Source organism: Platichthys flesus, chromosome 18 (genome assembly GCF_949316205.1).
Source record: "Platichthys flesus chromosome 18, fPlaFle2.1, whole genome shotgun sequence".
Classification (NCBI taxonomy): domain Eukaryota; kingdom Metazoa; phylum Chordata; class Actinopteri; order Pleuronectiformes; family Pleuronectidae; genus Platichthys; species Platichthys flesus.
Genome location: NC_084962.1, coordinates 20,923,573 through 20,941,074, shown reverse-complemented (window position 1 = coordinate 20,941,074; position 17,502 = coordinate 20,923,573). Strand labels below are relative to the sequence as shown.

The 17,502-nt window shown below is 46.2% G+C and overlaps 3 protein-coding genes across 4 annotated transcripts; 1 reads left to right on the top strand and 2 right to left on the bottom strand.

Annotated features, from left to right (window-relative positions):
* The first annotated feature begins 920 nt into the window (after positions 1–920).
* hey2 (hes-related family bHLH transcription factor with YRPW motif 2) lies at positions 921–4,475 on the top strand. Its single transcript, XM_062411006.1, has 5 exons — positions 921–1,375; positions 2,919–2,997; positions 3,073–3,156; positions 3,490–3,571; positions 3,649–4,475. Exons 1-5 carry the CDS (start codon positions 1,290–1,292, stop codon positions 4,269–4,271), a joined length of 954 nt encoding a protein of 317 aa, XP_062266990.1. The 5' UTR covers positions 921–1,289; the 3' UTR covers positions 4,272–4,475.
* Positions 4,476–4,571: 96 nt separating this feature from the next.
* Positions 4,572–7,185, bottom strand: LOC133973265 (lactoylglutathione lyase-like). The gene is made up of 6 exons (XM_062411017.1): positions 6,879–7,185; positions 6,243–6,325; positions 6,033–6,173; positions 5,622–5,689; positions 4,933–5,022; positions 4,572–4,744 (listed from the first exon to the last, which is right to left on the bottom strand). The coding sequence occupies exons 1-6, from the start codon at positions 6,945–6,947 to the stop codon at positions 4,650–4,652; spliced, it is 546 nt and encodes a 181-aa protein (XP_062267001.1). The 5' UTR covers positions 6,948–7,185; the 3' UTR covers positions 4,572–4,649.
* Positions 7,186–7,532: 347 nt separating this feature from the next.
* bub1 (BUB1 mitotic checkpoint serine/threonine kinase) lies at positions 7,533–16,795 on the bottom strand. Of its 2 annotated transcripts, XM_062410955.1 has the most exons (23): positions 16,625–16,795; positions 16,408–16,467; positions 15,842–15,983; positions 15,533–15,729; positions 15,312–15,417; positions 15,103–15,152; positions 14,629–14,807; positions 14,426–14,544; positions 13,872–14,299; positions 13,701–13,741; positions 13,496–13,615; positions 13,108–13,218; positions 12,873–12,948; positions 12,652–12,736; positions 12,348–12,525; positions 12,166–12,232; positions 11,115–11,938; positions 10,616–10,716; positions 10,264–10,425; positions 10,025–10,182; positions 9,678–9,855; positions 9,386–9,492; positions 7,533–7,956 (listed from the first exon to the last, which is right to left on the bottom strand). In XM_062410955.1, exons 1-23 carry the CDS (start codon positions 16,645–16,647, stop codon positions 7,758–7,760), a joined length of 3,711 nt encoding a protein of 1,236 aa, XP_062266939.1. In that variant the 5' UTR covers positions 16,648–16,795; the 3' UTR covers positions 7,533–7,757. The 2 variants fall into 2 exon arrangements, with proteins under 2 accessions (XP_062266939.1, XP_062266940.1); XM_062410956.1 differs by lacking the exon at positions 13,496–13,615.
* Between the last annotated feature and the right edge of the window lie 707 nt (positions 16,796–17,502).

The following is a 17,502-nucleotide window of genomic DNA, read 5'->3' as shown; positions in this document are numbered from 1 at the left end:
ACACACACACACACTCACTCACACACTAAGATGATCAGTGTAAATAAAGATGGACGATGCGTCTCCGGTTCTGAAATTGAACAAAAATTACGGCAAAGTATGTCGGACATGAACATGGCCATTTTGCAAGATGACATCATTTAAGGCCAGTGTCTGTGCAGAGGACGATGAAGAGGAGGAAGAGGAGGAAGAGGGTGAAGAGGAGGAAGAGGAGGAAGAGGGGGAAGAGGAGGAAGAGGAGGAAGAGGGGGAAGAGGAGGAAGAGGAGGAAGAGGGGGAAGAGGAGGAAGAGGAGGAAGGAAGAGGAGGAAGAGGAGGAAGGAAGAGGAGAAAGAGGAGGAGCTCAGCCACTGAGAGGGTGTCTATCTGAAGCCATGAGCTGGATGAAGAATGATTTATGTGTGTGTGTGTGTGTGTGTGTGTGTGTGTGTGTGTGTGTGTGTGTTATGTGTTCCCACAGCTTCTGACTGTGTGCACTGAAACCTAATCACCTAATCATCAACCAATCAGGAAGAGAACGTCTTCATCATCCTTGAAACACGTCTCAGTTTCTGATCAGACTCAAACACAGAGATTCAAACTGATCCCAGACCAGTTCAACCAGGTCTGTGACTCAGAGGCTGGACATTCAAGCTCTGAAGAAAAGTCTAAAACCTGCCGTCTTATATAAGAACTGTTTTTCACTGTAAGTGGCCTCATTCTCATACACACATCTGACACACACACACACACACACACACAGACACACAAACACAGACACACACACAGACAGTTTTATCAGGAGAGAGGGAGCAGCCAAGACTGTAAAACTCTACCATCTCAAATTTGTGTTTAAGTGGGCGGTGCCTCAGTGTGTGTGTGTGTGAGTGTGTGTGTGTGTGTGTGTGTGTGACTCCCAGGCTCCGTGGGAAAGCTCCACCACTGGTGACCAGTTCATTCTGCAGCCGCCTCACAGGCCACAGTCTCGGACTACTCACCAGACAAACTCTGCTAGAAAACAAATTATATAAAACACTTTATTTTTTAATCTGAATTAATTTGTTTGTCGTTAAGAAAAAACTTTTCTTTAATCTTTTAGGAACAAATGAAAATCTTCAGTTTGTCAGAAGAAGTTTTGTTTTAGGAGAAGAAACTTCATCAACAGCAGGAATACAGCTCAACCTCCTGTCAGTCATCTTTCACTTCACCTCTGACAACGTTAAGAAAGAGTTTCTTAGGAACTTGAAAACAACTCAACTTTTAAAACTCAGTTCCTGGGACTTGTCCTCCTCCCCCCCGCTCCAGGCCCCATGAAGCGGCCGTGTGAGGACAGCAGCTCAGAGGACAGCGACGTGGACCAGATGATCGATGTCGGCTGTGAGAACATTGATCCAGGGTGAGTTCACTAACATCTACAACTCATCACTCTAATATGAGAGGTTAAGAAATGAAGTCAATTCTTTATGTTGTTCTTAAACTTCCTTCTCTGGTTTTACTGAAGCAGAAAAATACTTTTAATCTGAATATTCTTCATGATCCAATTTCTAAATGTTCATATTTTAAGTGAAGTTTTGCAACATAATACATGAAGGTGATTTAATTTAGTTTTTCATCAGTCAGAAATTAAAAACTAATCTGAGACCAAAGTTTCTTTAAAAATGTTTAAAAAAGTTAAAAGACAAAAGGGCGACATTTCCAGATCACATAGTCAAAATTCATTGATCAATAATAATAAATGAATTCTATTTAAATCTAATTTACTGACTTATTAAAACTCTTCAGTCTCCACCTCATTCTTTTCCATCAGCACCAAACTCCTGTGGATTTATTAACAGTTGTATAAACTGAACGTTAAACACAAGCAAATAAAAATGTTAAATGAGGAGATCAACTTAAAAGCTGAGTGAACCTGGTCACACTAATTCATTTATTCTTGAAGATATCCACCATTTAAGAGTTTTCTATAAAAGGATTTTCATCATTTGATCCATGAAATGATGAAAATAGTAAAAATATAAAATGATAAAGTAACATCATCATAATCTTTGTCAACAAAAACAGCTGAAATTCATCTTTATAGATTCATCTTTTCTGACCAGTTTGTTTGAATCCACTTGATAAATGAATTCAGCTGAAAGTGAAAATCCAGATGTTATTGCAAGGTGTCATGATCTCAGTCTCAAAGAGTTTATTCATATCAAAAATAATCTTCAATCAATCAGAACAAATAAAATAAAATACAAACCTCATGTTTAAAAGTCTGTCTGGAGTTTGTTCCTTCAGGAAAAGTGTTGAAATAAATCCTGCAGTGAAAACATTCATTACAGTAAAAACATTCATATTATCATACAACCTGAATGAAACCGGTATAATAATAATAATACTCTCATATTCGATTATTATACTGATATAAGACAGTATAAATACCTAACCTAATATATAACATTATAATATGCTCATTTTAACTGTTTTATATAGTTTAAGATCATAATAGAGAATAATGCTCATGTTTTATGAACTGTATATTTCCTCTGTAGAATCTGAGGAGAACCTGCAGCTGAAAAAAGAACGTGAGCAACACAAAGGACCAGAGAACATTTCTGATCTCATAGGTTCAAACTTTCATATGAAATGTAATCATATGAAAGTTTCCATGTGTCCTCGGTGCATTTACAGTAGATCCAGAAGAGAAGATGAGAAATGGTTCATTTGAATCTGGATGTGACGTTTCAATCAGAATCGGAATCAGATTCAGAATCAGAATCAGAATCAGATTCAGAATCAGAATCAGAATCAGAATCAGAATCAGAATCAGAATCGGAATCGGAATCAGAATCAAAGCTCCAGAATGAAAAGAGTTTCTTTCTCTGGCGTCATCATCCTGAGGATTTTCTCTGATTCCACCTGAGAGTGTCTGATGAATGAAAGTGTTTCCACAGACACATGAAGATGAGGATGATGAGGTGTGGCTCCCCGACCAGCGGAACACAAGTGATGGCGAGGAAGAAACGCAGAGGGGTAAAAGAGGGAGGAGCCTGGTTGTGTCAGGGCTTGTTCCTCACTTGAGTTTGTGACGTCTGGTTTCTGTGTCAGATCATCGAGAAGAGACGCAGAGACAGAATCAACCTCAGTCTGACGGAGCTGAGACGACTCGTCCCCACGGCCTCTGAGAAGCAGGTGAGAAGAACCTTCAGGGTGGAGACAGGTGTCTGTCCTGATTCACTTCCTGTCCTCTGGTCTTCATCATGAGAATCAGGAGATAAAGGGTTAATAAGACGGTTGATGATGTTCCACGAGTAAAGATTCATTAAATCAAATCACTTCCATCTTATTGATTATTGGTCTCAACAGTAAAGTGAAAAACAAACGATCACCTCAGAACGTAAAACAAAGATGGACGACGTGTCTCCGCCTCCTCCAGAGACGGAGCTGACCCACCGGGGGTCTGAACGCTGCCCTCTTGTGGTGACGAGCTGCAGGACACGTTCTCACGCTCACTGTGTTTCTCAGGGTTCGTCCAAACTGGAGAAAGCAGAGATCCTCCAGATGACCGTGGACCACCTGAAGATGATGCAGGCCACCGGAGGGAAAGGTGATCACATGACGCGACGCCATCTCTGCTCAGAGGCAGACGCAGTCACATGACCTGATGCTCCGTGTTGTTTGCAGGTTACTTTGACGTCCACGCTCTGGCTCTGGACTTCCTGTCTCTCGGGTTCAGGGAGTGTGTGACCGAGGTTTCCCGCTACCTGTGCTCCGTGGAGGCCCTGGACTCCGGAGACCCCCTGCGCTCCCGCCTCCTCTCACACCTCACTTCCTGCGCCTCCCATCGTGACGCCGCCGCTCTGACAGCCGCCTCCCACCCTCCCCATCAGCAGCGGCCTTACCCCTTCCCTCCCCCCCTCCCCCCTCACCACTGGGCCGCAGCAGGGTTTCATCATCTTCCTGCCGCCGCCGCGCCGTACGGGCTTCCTGTCTCCTCAGACGTGGGAGGAGGTGGAGCCCCCCACAGGCTGGCGGAGTTATCGCAGCGCAGTCCGGCCTCCTCTTACTCCGCCCATGCAGACTCCACCACCTCCTCCTCCTCTCCTTCCTCCTCCTCCTCGTCTCTTGTGCTCTCCCCTCTCTCCTCCTCGCTCCTCTCCCTCTCGTTCCCCATCGCCCTCCACGCAGGTTTCCCCGTCCTTCCTCCTTTCACCTCCTCCTCCTCCTCCTCCTCCTCCTCGTCCCAGACTCCTCTCAGCAGCAGTAAACCCTACAGGCCGTGGGGAACCGAGGTCGGAGCGTTCTGACCTCTGACCTCTTCACTCTTCCCCCCCCACTGAAGGAAACACTGACAAACCAAGTTTTAACTCTCGACTGTTTAACCTGTTTACATGTTGTTAACATGTTGTTCACGTGTTCAGCTGATGATTCTTTTAAAACTGTGACAGGTTGTTAAAAAACTCTATTCATCTTCTTTATGTTTATTAAAATGTTTCCTGCCGTGAAAATAAAACAACATATTTATTAGTCTGGTGATTTCCTGCTTTACACACAAACACACACACACACCCACACACACACACACAAATGAGGGTCAGGAGCTGCACTTTAGTAAGAATAAGGTTTTTATGGATTTCATGTGTTATGATCATAAATGTCCAGAGTCTTCTTCCTGTGTCTCTTCTTCACGGGGACATCAGGACCACCATGTTCTTCGCACTGAAGATCTCGATCCAGTATCCGTCCGGGTCCTGAATGAAGGCCAAGTCCTTCACTTTACCTGAAATGAAAGGGTTTTAATAAACAGACCGTCTCCCTGCTCTGACCCACAGCGCCACCTGCTGGTGGAAACTCACATCAGACAAAGACAAGACGTGTCTCTCTGAACCTGAACTCTACACATTCTTCTTCAGGTGATAGTGACAGTTGAACATCAACCTGATTCAAGACCAGAGAAGAAGAACTCACCAGACTCTGGTTTCTTCACAAACTTTACACGCTGATCCTCAAACAGTTTACAGGCAGCAGAGACATCAGGGACACAGATACCGATGTGACCTGCAACACACACAGGGTGAGACACACACAGACAGAGACACAGAGAGACACAGAGAGACACACACAGACACACACAGACACACACACACACACAGAGATAGACACACAGATACAGAGACACACACACACAGAGGGACACACACACACACACACACACACAGACAGAGACACAGAGAGACACAGAGAGACACACACACAGACATAGAGAGACACACACAGACACAGAGAGACACAGAGAGAGACAGAGAGACACAAACAGAAACACACACACACATACACACACAGAGAGACACACACACAGAGACACGGAGACAAAAACAAACACACACACACACACAAACACACACACACACACAGAGACACACAGAAACACACACACACACATACACAGAGAGACACACACACAGAGACACAGAGACACAAACAAACACACACAAACACACACACACACACACACACACACACACAAAGACACAGATACACACACACACACACACACACACACACACACACACACACACACAGACACACAGATACAGAGACACACACACACAGAGGGACACACACAGAGACACACAGACAGACACACAGAAACTCACCAAATCCTATGGGTTTGTTGTTCCCGTTGTGATAGGACAGGTTTTGCTCCGTCTCCGATCCCCAGTTACTGAAAAGCAAACGGAGACGTTCATGGTGAATTAAATAAACATGTCAGCTGAGATACACAAACAGGGGTCAAAGGTCAAGTGATCAGCGACCTCATGGATTAGGTTCAACAGAGAAGTGGATTTTCAAAAAGAAGAAGACGGTTTAAAACATGAATATTATGAAACACGAGGATCGTGTTAAAGTCTAATCTGGTGAGACCCTCGTCTGGGACAGTTTCTGTCCTCACGTGTGGAGACGTCACATCGAGGAAGAGGATTTCTTAAGTTTCTCTATGTGCATGTCTCTCGGCCGGTGCAGAGAAACACATCATGAGGTCGTTCTGAGTTCGTCTCCACACGTACTGAGTGAGCTCGATGGTTCCTCGGCGGGAGAAGGTCCACGCTGTCCTCTCTCGGAGGTCGGCAGGGATGTCCAGCTTGTCCTCGTAACCCAGGAAGTAGAGCGTGAAGCGCATCGAGGGGAAGTCGATCTTCTGCAAAAACCTGCAGCAGCACAGGAATTAGAAAGATGAGGTTTACTGGGTCCACAGAGGAAAGAGGAGCCGGACTCACGTCATCCCGAGGATCCGAGTGTAGAAGTCCAGAGATCTGAGCGGATCTTTGACCCTCAGCATCGTCTGCTGCATCATGTAGTCCTGCACCCGGCCACCAGGAGGCAAAGCATCTTGAGTTGTGAGTCACATTTCAACAGTGCAGGAATTCATAAATTCTTACAGACCAAAAAACATTTAGATAGAAAATAATAGGAGTCAATCTGAAAACAATCAGAGATATTAATACAGAATAGGTTTTACTGATCAACAGCGCCCCCTGCAGCCACACGTGAGGAAACATTCTCCATATTCACAGAACCAAACAGGAAAACTCCAGAACACTGAGAGAAAGGTTCTTCTCCAGGTTTTGATTTGAACAGATCAAACAACACGAGTGTGTTTGAGTCTGATCCTGGATCTGAGGCTCAGCTCAACTAACCTGCCACACAGTGACTGAAGTGTGGGGGGGGGGGGGGGGGGGGGGGGGGCGCCTGAGGTGTGTACACGTCTGGAGTCCTACTGCGTTAAGTCACACACACTCAGACTCACACACATTCCAGACTCTCACACTCAGACTCACAAAGCAAACTACACAGTGACTATAAGCAGCAAACAGAGGAGATGAATCCTTTCAGAATAAAGGTTGTGGGTTCACCTTGGTGATGGGGTCTCCCTCTTTGCAGGCGGCGCTCACAGCCTCCTCTGACAAACCTCCGTCCTCCATGACTCTCACATGTCACTGACTCTCCAGCTGCTGCTCCGGATCCACTTCCTGTTTTATTAAAATGGCTTCTTCCTTCGTTTGATTCTGGTCTTCAGTAAACACTCATATTATCCATCATGTGGGTGAAGAAGCCTCAACAACTCAGTTCTGTCCCTCAGGGGATTATTACTTTATAAATGTTTCTAATTAAAGAGTTTAACATCTTCTGTCTCGACCATGAGCGAGCTTCTGAGGCCCGGTAAAGAAAACGCCCACAACACACAGACACACAATCTGAAGAACGTGTTCAGGTACAGGAATGCAGCAGCTGCAGGTCTGAACAGGAAACAGGTGTGTGTGTCTGTGTGTGTTATCACACCCTGATCCTGGTTCACACTAATCTCCTCTGAAGTAAAACTTGTTACACAACACCGACGGTAAATAAAGATGTACGACATGACAGCTCCCGCAGGTGAAGCCAAAGCATCTCCATCGCCCCCTGGTGGCTGGCTTAGGTATGGGTCATAGACCCCGCCTCCTCCATGTTAGCAGATGGGAAATAAAAAATAAATAAAGAAAATCAAATCTTTGATGTGAAAGTTTTGTCTGTAACACAGTTTATTCTTTTAAAGAAAAAACATTACAATTAAGAACTAGATCAAAATGAACTAGAATAATAATAATTACAGTTTCATATGTACAGGTTCAGTACAAACTAAATCAAAACTTTTCATAAAACTTTCAGAAAATCTAAAATTTCACAGAGTCATTTTGAACCAGTTTTTAAAAACAGTGAAACATTGGAGGGTGAATCAGCGAGGTCAGGTGAGGTCATCTCCGCGCTGCCTTGCGACTCTCGAGCAGCTGAACCACCAGGCGGCTCTTCAGAGACGACAGCTTGCTGCTGTAGTTCTGCTGCAGGACGGACGCCAGCTCGCCACGGAGCCGCCGCAGGCTGGGCAGGGCGCCGCCCCCCGGCACGTTCAGCAGCGTGTGGAAGAACTGCAGCCAGAGGGCGCTGTGCGGGTTCCTGCAACACACCAGGACATCCATGAAAACTCATTTCTACTGACAAACATGGAAACACAAAAACACCTGCAGTAAACAAACACCTGCAGTAAACAAACACCTGCAGTAAACAAACACCTGCAGTTAACAAACACCTCTAGTAAACAATCACCTGCAGTAAACAAATACCTGCAGTAAACAAACACCTCTAGTAAACAAAAACCTGCAGTAAACAAAAACCTGCAGTTAACAAACACCTCTAGTAAACAAAAACCTGCAGTAAACAAACACCTCTAGTAAACAAAAACCTGCAGTAAACAAACACCTGCAGTTAACAAACACCTGCAGTAAACAAACACCTGCAGTAAACAAACACCTGCAGTTAACAAACACCTCTAGTAAACAAAAACCTGCAGTAAACAAACAGCTGCAGTTAACAAACACCTGCAGTAAACAAACACCTCTAGTAAACAAACACCTGCAGTTAACAAACACCTGCAGTTAACAAACACCTCTAGTAAACAAAAACCTGCAGTAAACAAACACCTGCAGTTAACAAACACCTGCAGTAAACAAACACCTGCAGTAAACAAACACCTCTAGTAAACAAAAACCTGCAGTAAACAAACACCTGCAGTAAACAAACACCTCTAGTAAACAAAAACCTGCAGTTAACAAACACCTCTAGTAAACAAAAACCTGCAGTAAACAAACACCTGCAGTAAACAAACACCTCTAGTAAACAAACACCTCTAGTAAACAAACACCTCTAGTAAACAAAAACCTGCAGTAAACAAACACCTGCAGTAAACAAACACCTGCAGTTAACAAACACCTCTAGTAAACAAACACCTGCAGTTAACAAACACCTGCAGTTAACAAACACCTCTAGTAAACAAAAACCTGCAGTAAACAAACACCTGCAGTTAACAAACACCTGCAGTAAACAAACACCTGCAGTAAACAAACACCTCTAGTAAACAAAAACCTGCAGTAAACAAACACCTGCAGTAAACAAACACCTCTAGTAAACAAAAACCTGCAGTTAACAAACACCTCTAGTAAACAAAAACCTGCAGTAAACAAACACCTGCAGTAAACAAACACCTCTAGTAAACAAACACCTCTAGTAAACAAACACCTCTAGTAAACAAAAACCTGCAGTAAACAAACACCTGCAGTAAACAAACACCTGCAGTTAACAAACACCTCTAGTAAACAAACACCTGCTGTAAACAATCAACTGTGGTAAACAAACGTCTGCAGTTAACAAACACCTGTAGTAAACAAACAGCTGCAGTAAACAAACACCTGCAGCAGACAAACAGCTGCAGTAAACAAACAGCTGCAGTAAACAAACACCTGCAGTAAACAAACAGCTGCAGTAAACAAACACCTGCAGTAAACAAACAGCTGCAGTAAACAAACAGCTGCAGTAAACAAACACTCACCTTCTAAACACGGCGTTCGTCCTCCAGACGCCATCTTCCTTCGTGACCTGCATGTACGTCCCAAACAACAAACAGAAAACCGTTCCTGCTATTCCAAAGAAGTCCGTCTGAAAACACAACAACAGACACGATGAGACCTTTGAGATCAAACTGTGTGGATTTAAATTCACGTGTTCTCATCAGAGTGAGAAACATAAAACACTAATGTTGAAACTCGTACATGATGAAGAACATCGGACAAACTCGTGCAGAATCGTTTCTAAAGCTCCAGGAGGTCTCTCTGCGTCTGTACCTGGTAGTTCCACGGTTTCCCGCCGAGCATCTCCGTGCACTGGAAACCCGACGTCAAGCACTTGGCGGTGAAAGCAGTGCCTTCTGGGAAAAGCTCCATGTCGATGCTTTGTCCCAGGTCGATGAGAACGAGGCCGTGGTCCAAGCTCTCTGAGTCAAAACACTTGTTCTCCAAGAACCTGAGGCACAGCATCGGTCACGGTGAGATTCAGAGACACGTCAACAACATGTGACCACAGGAGATGATGTGTGACAGTGAGCACGTGTTGATGTTACTCAGAGGCTGGAGGTCAATGTTACAGAAACGGCAGCGTTTACGTTTCATCAGAATGAATTCAGAAAGCTCACCTCTCCCCCAGCAGGAAGTTGTCGGGCTTGATGTCGGCGTGGATGACGTGGACGCGGTGCAGCGTCTCCACCATGTGCAGGATGCAGACGGTGAAGTACATGACCAGAGGCTGAGGCATCACCTTATCGCTCAGGGCTTTGTACATGTTCACCGTGTTCTGAGAGTCACATGGTCAGAGGAACACGTCTTAGTCACGTTCATGTTACGGTCACACGAGGTCAGAGACGTGCTCACGTACCAGCAGGGTGCCGTGGTTGTGCAGCTCCCCGAGCAGCACACTGCCGTTGTGGAAGAGGTGAGCCGAGCTCATGCTGCTGTAGAGGCGTCGCACGCCGGGCGGCAGCCGGGCGTCCAGCTGGGTGTGGATGTAGAACTCCCAGGGGTTCGCTGGTCTCTGAACCTGCAGAGGGGACGGGCTCCAGATTCATCTCTTCTCTCAAACTGACACTTTACACCCTTTTTATAAAAGTCGGTGATCTGGATGTTTCATATGATTAAAACATTCTAGAAAACAACGACTGTACTGGTGAGCTTCGTTTATTACTCTACCACAGTTAAGGGTCTTAACCTACAACAGCTGCTGCTCTCACCTTTAGAATCATCCTCTCTGAGGTCATGGGGTCAGTCGCCTGGTAGACGGTGGCGAAGGCTCCTTCCCCGAGGACGCAGTCCACTCGCAGGGAGGCCTTTCCTGTTGGAGACATGGACGTCTAGTTACTGAAGGTTCTCACTGACCAACAAGAAGCTTCATCATTACACCTGAATATCAAACTGCATTTTCACTGGGAAGAAAAAACTGTAGTTTACACTTTACACTCATCATCCTCGTGTTTCAGGATCGGGCGACATTATTCTACCATGTGACTCTTCTGCTGCTCGGAGCAAATACTTCACCATAGACAAGTATCGATAACTAGTATTTGACATATTAGTGATATGTCCTTCATTTACCAGCGATCACAGAAGTTACCATAGGATTTACGTGTGTAGGACATTAAACAGACGGATGTGGTGAACAGGTCTGTGCCTGTAACCAGCAGCCGCCCCATCCAGTCCTCATGCTACACTGGGAGCTGGTTGATCTCTTACCCATGCTGATGGTCATCTTTGGGCTGATGTTGGGGATGTTGCAGGGCCAGGTGACGCATCGGGGGTGAGAGGTGAGGGGCGGGGCTAGCGTAGACAGCAGACCAGAGATCAGTTCGTTATCCCAGGGATCCGACACCAGTGGGGCGGCCGCTGTCCCGGCTGTGTTCATGGAGACGTCAGCACCGGCCGTCATTCCTCTGTCGGGACTCATGGGTTCATCTAAAGTGCTGAACCTCAGTGACTGCTGCTCCGGGCTCATGGGCACGTCGGCACAGAGCTGCGGCTGCTCTGGACTCATGGGGACGTCCAGGGTCTTGTTTGGAACAGTGTCCTCCGTCCTGGGTCGAAGGGGACTGAGGAAGGCGTCCAGATCGGGCTCCACTCTGACCTCGGGGCTTCTGATGGACATCCAGTCCAGTTTGAGAGGACACGCTGGGCTCATGGGAACCTCGTGGGCTGGGGTCTCTACTCGCTCTGGACTGGAGGGGTTGTCTCCATCTTCTTTAAAGATTTGAAATGGTTCACTTGTGGGTCCGACTGAGCTCTCGGGCTTGGGAGGCTGCTCGGGGCTGGAGTACACCTCCCAGCCGGGCCCTGAGGTCCCGGGGAGGGAGGAGTCTGTCGGACACAGGGTCTGGTCTCTGAAGGAGAGCGCGGTGGGAGGAGGAGGCTGCACCATGGTGATGGAGGAGGTGGTCAGGCAGTGGTGGCTGCTGGCGAGCCCTTCTCCCACGATGGTGCCTTGTCTCGCCGAGGAAGGAACCAGGCGACTCATGTTGGACTCAGAGAGCTTGTCATCAGACGGACTCTGCTCTATAATGGGGCTGAGACAAGAGAATATAAATGTCACAGATTCACAGAGCTGAGACCGATCAAAGGTCTCCACAGTGCTACACACAGTGCTACACACAGTGCTACACACAGTGCTACACACAGTGCTACACACAGTGCTACACACAGTGCTACACACAGTGCTACACACAGTGCTACACACAGTGCTACACACAGTGCTACACACAGTGCTACACACAGTGCTACACACACTGCTCACCTTAGTTTCTTGGGCTGGCGTCTGACAAAGGGATCATCACCGCCTTCGCTGCCATCACAGTTGTTCTCTGGAGAAAAGAGAAAATTAAGCATTTCTGAATAAATCCAGTTCTTGACACCATCAAAAGTTTTGTTGTCTTTCTGCTGCGTTTGGGATAAAAAGGTGACTTCAGGTTCAGGTACCTTGGTCCTCGAAGAAGTTGCCGCTGAACATGTTCTTGTGCGTGAAGGGGGTGGAGACACACTGGGCCTGCATGTCGAAGTCCCTGGTGCTGTTGGGACAAGCATCCAGAGAGTTGAGGGAGTTGTAGCGAGCCCCCCACATGGTGCTCTCGTCTGGCATCAGGTCCGGAGGAGTGTCCTGCCGCCAAACACAGGAATCATCAGTCCTCAATTAAATACTCAAGAAAGGATAATACATTTTTAGTTAGTAAGTAGTTGGACATTAAGAGTCATTCTTCACCTCAACGTGATGTTTGTTACTCACATTAGGTTTCTCTGTCTTAGACACTGCGATTACAGCGAGGGCTCTGATTGGTTTGGGCTTCTCGACCGCAGCTGGAGCAGCAGCACTGAACCGAACCACAGGGAAAGGATTCATGTGAATGTCAAACTTGTATTTTATCACATTACACATGTGTATTTAGTTTTGTCGGACCGGACGATGCTGGTGGATTCTTCAGTAAAGCGGATGAAGTTCATATCTACCTGGCGTTTTCCTTGTCGTCCTGGAAGATGGTGAACGGAGCAGCGGACGGAGGATTCCTGAACGAGGAGTCGCCTCCTGAGAATCACCAAACACAGAAACATTAATTACATGAATTGGGAAAGATTTGCAGAAAACATGAAAACGTGAGCCTCTTGTGCAGAGAAGAACGAGCTTCACGTTCACGTGCAGTTTGTTTTGAACCGGCATAATCTTTATAATTTATAACATATTTACCATTTCTTGAGTATCCACCGCTGAACCCCCTCTCAGCCATGTGGAGCCCCGATGTGCCGTTGAACTGATCTTCTAAGAGAGTCGGAGCCTGGAACATGTCCATGATAACATCTGGACAGCACCAAACCAGATTCAATGTTAGCCGCTGTCACTTGAACATCTAAGATTCCACTGACTTCAGGTCAGACACAGCTGCTGAGTTACACGTGTGGACGCAGCTCATGTTTTAAATCCAGACAAAGTCGTGAAACGAGGGCAGGAAGGAAATATGTAACAAAAAATACTCAATGGTGCAAGAAAGTACCACAGTGAAATCTGTGCATGTAGCTAAGCCCTAAGAGAGAAACCCAGAGGTGTTCGGGCGACCGGATGTTAAACCTGTGCTCACCCAGCGCTTCCCGTGTGTTGACCGTGGGCGACGGCAGCACCCTGGAGGGCGTGGCCTGAACGAAGCCCAGTGAGGTGTTAGGAGTGATGTGAGACAGGCTCACTGTGCCCCCCTGTGACACTGAGACACAAAGAGGAGGAGGTTTAGAGACGTTCAGGAGGAGCAGCGGTCCAGGGCTCGTCTGTGGACCACGGGTCTCACTCACCGTTCAGCTTGTCCTCTGCGTCCTGCAGCTGACTGACGTCCCTGAGGAAAGAGAACAACATGATTAAGAACAGACATGAAACACAGGATGGACACAGCTCAGGTGAGGACACGGACCCAACAAGGCTTTTTATTGACAGGTCACCAGCTGCAATCAAACTCAGTGACTCACAGGTGTGTGGCGTTGTGCTCCTGTGGTCGACCGCTCTGCCAGAGGTCCGGCAGGACGGAGGCATCATGGCTGAGGATGTCGGCGTCCACAGCAGAGAAAGGGGCGTGTCTGTGGAGCGACAGGTTTCTCTGCTCATAGCTGACAGGCTGCAGAGCAGAGCAATGGATGCTCCTCTCAGCAAAGAGCGAGGGATGATGGGATGGGTCAGAGCTCAGAGTGTCTGTGTCAGCAGGGTGGGCGTGGTTCAGCCACAGAGGGGGTGCAGGCATGGCGGCGGCTGCAGGAGCTTCTTGGTTGAACATTGACTCGGCGTGTAATGACAAACCAAGAGAGCGTCTGCTGCTCAGATGGTTCGAGGGCCGAGGAAGCCCAAAGGGATTCTGGGTAGGATGAGGGTTGGGACACGCGGCAGCTTCTACAACAGACGGCTGAGACAAAGAAACACATTCACTGAATGAAAAGAAATGTTTTCATATGTTGAACACAATCACACTGAACCATCACACTCATAGTGTGGTGGTTCACTTAGAGAAACATGGAATGTGGAGTCTGACCTTCTGTGACGGAGACTGGCCGCTTACACCACCACACGTTTCCAGATTCTGCACCACCTGGTCCAACATGGACTTGATGCGGCGGATGCCCTCCTCTTCCTCCCTCAGCATCTTCTCCACTTTAAAAAGCAAAATTAAAAACAACAACGAAAGGTCAGATTTGGACTTTTCAAGCCTTCTTCATTATCTGACGTCAAACTTACTGTTTTCTCTCCGCTCCTTTTCCTTTGTCTCTCGGATGTAACGGAAGTATTTCTCTGCCCGAACCTCCTCGAACGATAGTTCAGAGCCTTCGCAGGTGAGTTCATCCGTCATGTACTCCGACACGGTCTGAGCGCCGGAGCCCTGACGAGTCACACCCGAGTTCTCCGAGCGGGAGAGTCTGCGGAGGAGACGGCAGATCATCACATCTCATCGGTAAACACACAGAGTTATTAGGATGTGAGCAGTTTTATCGTTGGGTGTATAGAAAAATAGATCATTAAGAAACAGGACATCAGAAAGTTTTCTTGGAAATTGAATTAAAAATATGAATTGTACATTTTTCTTTTAGTGACAAATAGAACATTTTATTAAATCTTTGAACTTTGGACTGAAATGTCAGCGGCTCACAGCAGAAGTATAAAATGATCTCACGGAAACAAACTTAAAAAACGATAACAATAGTTTTCACTTACGTCACAACGGTTTTAACTTCAGGGGGTTTGGCCGCCCAATCCACAGAGGCCTGTAAGAGAGAGAGAGAAACAGGGATTACCCCCGTTCACCTTTTATTATTTACATGGAGGATTATTGTTTTAATGCTGTATTTTACTGTTTTGTTACTTTAGTCCCTGGTCTTATTTACCTACTGTAAAAAACATGTATAATACCAGTGAGTACAGACCTTGCTCTGGGCGACTGGTTCCCTGTGTGAGGTCATCTGGTTGGTTAAATGGGAGGTCTGCAGAGGATTCACAGGTCCCGGCGTCTGGCTTCTGGTTTGAAACTGCCTGTAAGTCAGATTGAGTTTGAAGTGAGATATATAAACACTGTTAAAAGTCCCCTCCTGCCCCCCCCAGTCTGTGCAGCTCTGTCTTCACATCCACAGTAGAAGTTTCTCGTTACCTGTATTCATGGAGAACGGTGTCGGCTGGCTGGGCCTGGTTCTCCACGGCTTTCTGGTACACCGCGTCCGCCTGCTCATTCAAACCCCTCTGCTCAAACTGCTGTGCCCAGGCCAGGTAGAGCGCCGCGGTGCGGGTGCCGACGCCCTTACTGAAGACGTGGCTGTACAGCGCGATGGGGTCGGAGTAGTAACTCGCCTGGAGACAGAGTCAAAATGAAGAGATGCTCAGGAGAGACTTCAACAGTGTGAGTCACACCAGAGTTGGTTGTGTGACGGTTGTGTGAGAGTAACATGTCAATCAGACTTACACATTTAATGCAGTAGTTCACATATCTGATGTCATTGGCATATTGCTCCATGTTCAGGAACCTCTGCACCAGGCTGTCGAACACGACGGAGATCCCACGGTCCCCGTCTGCCGGGAGTCTCTGCTCCAGATACTCCACAAACCTGGGACACAAAATCCATCACTCTGTGAATCACTGACAAAGACCAGAACCAGCACAGATATTACAAACTCAGCATTTCACCTGAAGAATCGTTTATAAACACATGAGAGTTGAGGCGTTAAAGGAAACTTAACATAATGAAGACCTTCCTGGAGGTATGAATGTAAACATAGTGGGGATATTTAAGACATTTGCAGTAGTGATGATAAAAGTATAAATATGAAATACTGCACATGATATTAAACATAATCTGATGGAAAAACACTAGTATTACAGATGAATGTTTATATTGAACATGAGTAACCACAGTAGTATTACACAGAGTGTATACATTAACTATCATGTAAATGCTGTTGATACTTTATTATGATTATGTTTTATTATGATTTAAACCATTAGCTTAGCCAGGCTAACATTCCACTCACTTGTCCCATGGATCCAAAGGGTCGTCTCCGGTGTACGAGCTCAGCCTGCTTTCAAAACTCCTGCGAGAGGAAGAGGAAGAAGAGGAGGAAGAGGAAGATTTACAGAAGCTTGAATAACGTCCACATCTTCTGGTTTTATGACAATGAAATAACCCAGATACTGTGCTAGCTGCTAGCATCCAGCTAGCTCCGGTACAGTCGTGTGGTGCAAACTCACTGAAGATACGCGGAGAAGTCCATCTCCCTCTGGGTTAAACCTCCTTTCCCCGCGAGTCGCCTCCTGCTCCGGTGCTTCACGGTTTCACGGTTTCACGTCACGAACTTCAGCGGGAAACTTCCATCGCTACGTTTGTTTTCTCCCCCGAACTGTTGCTGCTCCGGCTGAGTTTGAAAATTCGCGCTCAGCCAATAGCAAGGCGTTGTCTAAAAGGCCACGCCCCCACAATGTGACGAAACATCCGGAGTAAATAAAACATTCAAATTGTTATTTGTTATTAATGTTTTATACCCTGGTTCTTATTTGTCATGTTTCTGAAGCACTTTATCACGGCTACATTGAGAGGTGCTTTATAAATACAATGTGTAGTATTATTGTTATTAAGTAAAAGTATATACATTAAATAGGCTCTATTCTAAGCCTGAAAACATCAAAATCTATTTTAGTGTACTCCAGCTGAGGGTTAGTGAATATAAACTAGTGGGTAATATTTGCATATTTCTGTTTAGTAAAATATTAACAAATAAAAAGATGTATCACTAAACATTTTTCCAGGTGAAGTTTAATGTGAATGGTTTCCGTCCCAGCTCGTTGTTCCGGTTTCAGTTTTCAAAATAAAGACGCAACTCGTAGCGGAAATTTAAATGTCACGGAAAATGTAAGGGGATGATAATTTCTCACTTTGATTTTAGCGCAAAAATCCAGTGTTGATGTATTCATTAAAAGTAGGTTTTGTTGACAGTTAAGATCAGAGTCTGAGTGACACCTGCAGGACGCCGCAGCACGAGGGCTGATGCTAAGCGAACGGGAGCTAACGCGGAAGCGGGTGTTTTTTGTGTTGCTGTGAGATTTGTGAGATGTGTGCAGGTTTGTTAGCG

What these genes read in the sequence shown, in the direction of transcription:
- bub1 (XM_062410955.1), bottom strand. Translation starts at nt 16,647, where the DNA reads ATGGACTTCTCCGCGTATCTTCA. An exon ending in CGCCAGCCCAAGAAACTAAG is followed by an intron (nt 11,939 to 12,165) that starts GTGAGCAGTGTG and finishes CTCTTGTCTCAG; the next exon opens with CCCCATTATAGAGCAGAGTC. An exon ending in GGAAACCGTGGAACTACCAG is followed by an intron (nt 9,493 to 9,677) that starts GTACAGACGCAG and finishes TTGTGTTTTCAG; the next exon opens with ACGGACTTCTTTGGAATAGC.
- hey2 (XM_062411006.1), top strand. Translation starts at nt 1,290, where the DNA reads ATGAAGCGGCCGTGTGAGGACAGCAGCTCAGAGGACAGCGACGTGGAC. An exon ending in TGTGAGAACATTGATCCAGG is followed by an intron (nt 1,376 to 2,918) that starts GTGAGTTCACTA and finishes GTGTTTCCACAG; the next exon opens with ACACATGAAGATGAGGATGA. An exon ending in CGAGGAAGAAACGCAGAGGG is followed by an intron (nt 2,998 to 3,072) that starts GTAAAAGAGGGA and finishes TTTCTGTGTCAG; the next exon opens with ATCATCGAGAAGAGACGCAG.
- LOC133973265 (XM_062411017.1), bottom strand. Translation starts at nt 6,947, where the DNA reads ATGGAGGACGGAGGTTTGTCAGAGGAGGCTGTGAGCGCCGCCTGCAAA. An exon ending in GGAACCATCGAGCTCACTCA is followed by an intron (nt 5,690 to 6,032) that starts GTACGTGTGGAG and finishes TTTGCTTTTCAG; the next exon opens with TAACTGGGGATCGGAGACGG. An exon ending in CAACAAACCCATAGGATTTG is followed by an intron (nt 5,023 to 5,621) that starts GTGAGTTTCTGT and finishes TGTGTGTTGCAG; the next exon opens with GTCACATCGGTATCTGTGTC.